At 41.6% G+C, this 3,499-nt stretch overlaps 1 protein-coding gene across 1 annotated transcript; it reads right to left on the minus strand.

The window, feature by feature from the left end:
* Positions 1–247: 247 nt before the first annotated feature.
* LOC147880999 (cell number regulator 10-like) lies at positions 248–1,489 on the minus strand. The gene is made up of 4 exons (XM_087370059.1): positions 903–1,489; positions 741–812; positions 424–633; positions 248–326 (listed from the first exon to the last, which is right to left on the minus strand). Exons 1-4 carry the CDS (start codon positions 1,141–1,143, stop codon positions 265–267), a joined length of 585 nt encoding a protein of 194 aa, XP_087226185.1. The 5' UTR covers positions 1,144–1,489; the 3' UTR covers positions 248–264.
* Positions 1,490–3,499: the final 2,010 nt, after the last annotated feature.

Below are 3,499 nucleotides of genomic sequence, written 5' to 3' on the forward strand. Positions count from 1 at the left end.
ATTGTGGAAGCAATCAAGAAATATAATCTACACAATGAATTGATGGCATCAATCAAGGAATAGCATTTGGGTGTAAGTTTCATGATATTTCAAGTGATGTAGGGGATGTTAAATGCTTCGTGAATAGAGTCCCAAAGCAAAAGGTACTTCTAAATAGCAAGGACATGATCAATAACCATAACTCTAAGCCACACCATATAGGCCAAGCCAGGTACTAGCCTGCTGAAAAGTACAAGACCCCTCCATCCATGAAGGGAAATGAGGCTATCTGTTCATGAAAGGTGGCTGAGGAGCCGTCATCAACCTTGCTGCATGAGCCCCCCAACCTGAGAGAAGAAACGCATCACATAGATAAGCTCAACTATGGAGTAAAACCTGGAATTGAACTTATGAGTGCTGTAGTATCTTCTAATATGTACATACCAATAGATGGGTCGAAGCCCCTCCTCGACAGTTCTTTGTACTCCTGGCAAAGAGCACACGGCTCACAACAGAAATGAACACAACAGTCGTTGCAGGGTTCCTCATGAAGGCCAAAGGTCCCTCGCAATCTTTTTCGGTACGTGCACGAAAATAGACAATGGCAGCCGATCATCATAAGCACGCCATAGATCAGTCCGTTCATGCAACATGCTGCCCAATCCAATGTCGTGTGTGATCAGTCATCTGAGATTAATATCCTCTGAGACAAGAAAATTCATTGAGAAAATTGTTGAATGCAAGGAGTAGAGTCTACATACAGCCTTGGCCTTTGTCTAATATCTCCGAAATCTGTCCAAAAGTTATACAAGGTAGCCAGCATGTCATACAGCCTGCAAAGATGAAAACCATCAGATTGAGTATAGTTCCCAAAGTCAAGTGTCTAGCAGCAAATCGAAAACTGCGGGCGATCAGAAACTTACAAACACCACAATTCCCACAGCATCCACAGAGTGTGCTCTGCCAAGAAGAAGCTCCAGGCGGAGGAGGGGCGATGTAGGTAACTATGGGAGGACGGTAGTGCATAGGAGGCGGCTGCACATTGATGACCGGAGGAGGATAGTACATGGGAGGAGGCTGTGCGGCACTCTGCATAGGGGGGATGGAGTAAGGATATGGTTCTTGATATGGGAAGGGGGAGCCCTTAGCCTCGTCATGAGCCATTTTGCTCCTGTGAGAGCTCCTAGTCAACGCTCCTCTCTGGCTCCCTGGTTGTGTCTCTCTCTCTCGCTCTCTCTCGCTCGCTCGCTGGCTTGTTCCCTCTCTCTCTCAATATCTGGCTTCCCTATATACACTACCTCTTTGCATCCGCTTCCAAATTTGTCTCTGCTAGACTCCCCTCCTCCAAGCAAATATGTATCACCTTTCAAGCTTTCCTCTGACTACGCCCTTCTTCCTTAGCTTCCCCTAGCCCAAAAAGACTCCTTCAGCGCAGGCGTATCCCGTTCCGCAACCTATTTCATTGCACACGAAACGTAACACTACGGAATTCCACCACACACTAGGAAGCTTCGGTTGGTTCCCGAGTCAATGCTGGAAAAGGCGTCAAGACGTTTCTTTTATGCTTCGTGGAACCAACCCACGTGCCTCTTACGCGCTTCTAGAGAACCCACACTACACACTCCGCAAACCACTTAAGAGGGCCTTGCCAGGGGCTCCGGGGGAGCCCTATTGGCAGGGTTTATTTGCAGCCTCATGGAGTTGGAATGTTGGCTCAGCCAGGCTCCCTGGCAGTCCAAAGCCAGCCCAGAGGGCTTGCAAATTGAGATTCCATCCCAGCATTGGACTGCTACGAGGAAAGATCCTCTCCCATTGGTGGAGAAGCAACAGCAGCAAGAGTCCAACTTTCTTCAAAGCATGGGGATGCGAAATTTGATGGCAGAGCCCCTTGCTATCTCAGCAGCCTCCCCAGCATTTGGAGCGATGCGGGGAGCTGCTCTAACCAAGCTCGCCCAACATTCATTGAATACATCTCCACCATGGGCGGGCAATGGGCAGGCAATCTTACCCGTCATGGCCGTCCATGAACCTTGGGCACCACCATGGGCAGGCAATGGGCGGGCAATCTTGCCCATCATGGCCGTCCATGAACCTTGGGCACGACCGTGGGCGGGCAATCTTCCCCATCCATGAACCTTGGGCACCAGTGTTCACGAAAAACCTGTAAACAATTACAATGGATTTGTTTGCATGGTGGATTCAAGTGTTCCTCTAATTTCAAAAGGTTTCTAGAAATTGAAAGTTTTAAGGTCATAGAGTTATTTTAAGGGATAATGAATAGGATTTGAAGGTAGAACTATTCGAACAATTTTAATAACAAAGGTTTTTAAGTTTCCAAAAAATTTTATTAAAGGTTTTAACAATATTAAATATAAATAAATAATTTTTAGATAGCTAAATCATGTACTTATCTCTAAATGACAATGGGGATAATAGCATTTCTAGTCCAAGACTGGTGGTACCTACTAAAAAGACTACTTGTGGCAAAAAAAAATTGCAATCGGTGATGTAGACCAAGTGATACATGAGAAGACTACTGAGTTGCAAAGAAAGCTTCATGACAAGGATAAGGCTATGGATTCCTTGCAAGAACAACTTAATGATTTGAGGAAAAGCATTTCTACTCTACCTTTGGTAAATTTCATGCCTACTTCATGATAATTTTCACAAAAAAGATGATTCATGCTCACAAGACATACACACACACACACACACACACATGCGCACGTGCATGTATTGTAGATATTGTTTTGAAAAGGTTTATGGATCTTTGAGTAGAGTAGAAAGCATTCACATGAAGCATTATTAAGTATCATATTTATTTTATTTTAAAAAGGTTCATCAATCAACAATTGGAGTAGAAGAGACAACAGCACAAACAAATGACATACGTGTTTTCCAAGTAAGTTAAATTTATTTATTTTTCTTAATTAGTATGGCAATAACCACAAAGTTTTTGGATATTTTTCATAAAGATATTTTAAATAAATATTGTACTAATGATCTCTTGAATGTATCCTTGTAGGTTGATGCTTTTCAAAAGGGACAACTAGTAAAGATCTTACATAAGGACTCAAAAGACATAGTTGGAATAGGGACAATAATTAGTTTGGGTTGATGATGCAATCATTAAGGATGCTTGTATATTCAAAGCAAATGATGAGATTCAAACATTGGGTCAAGACGTAGGCTTGAATGTTTCTTGGAAAACTCTTCATGTAATGTCTTTATAATTTAATATTTTATTTTGTTATGTAAAAAATGAATTATTTATTTCTCAATCAACTATCGAATGATATTTGTTATCAAGTAAAATGTGTGTGTTATAAAAGGTAAAAGTTATCCTTAGAATTTTAGATGACTTCTTTACACTATGTAATATGAGTACTGATGCACTTAAGACTTTTGATTAATCTTTCACACTTAGACAATAAATTTCATTCATGGATGCCAAGTATCAAATGTAAAATTTTAGTCATTTAAGATTCCAATGCCATGTAACTTTATGGCCCATTTTAAA

The sequence above is a fragment of the Dipteris shenzhenensis genome, chromosome 31 (assembly GCF_047967505.1).
Source record: "Dipteris shenzhenensis isolate YYH24624 ecotype China chromosome 31, Dip_SZ_1.0, whole genome shotgun sequence".
Classification (NCBI taxonomy): Eukaryota; Viridiplantae; Streptophyta; class Polypodiopsida; order Gleicheniales; family Dipteridaceae; genus Dipteris; species Dipteris shenzhenensis.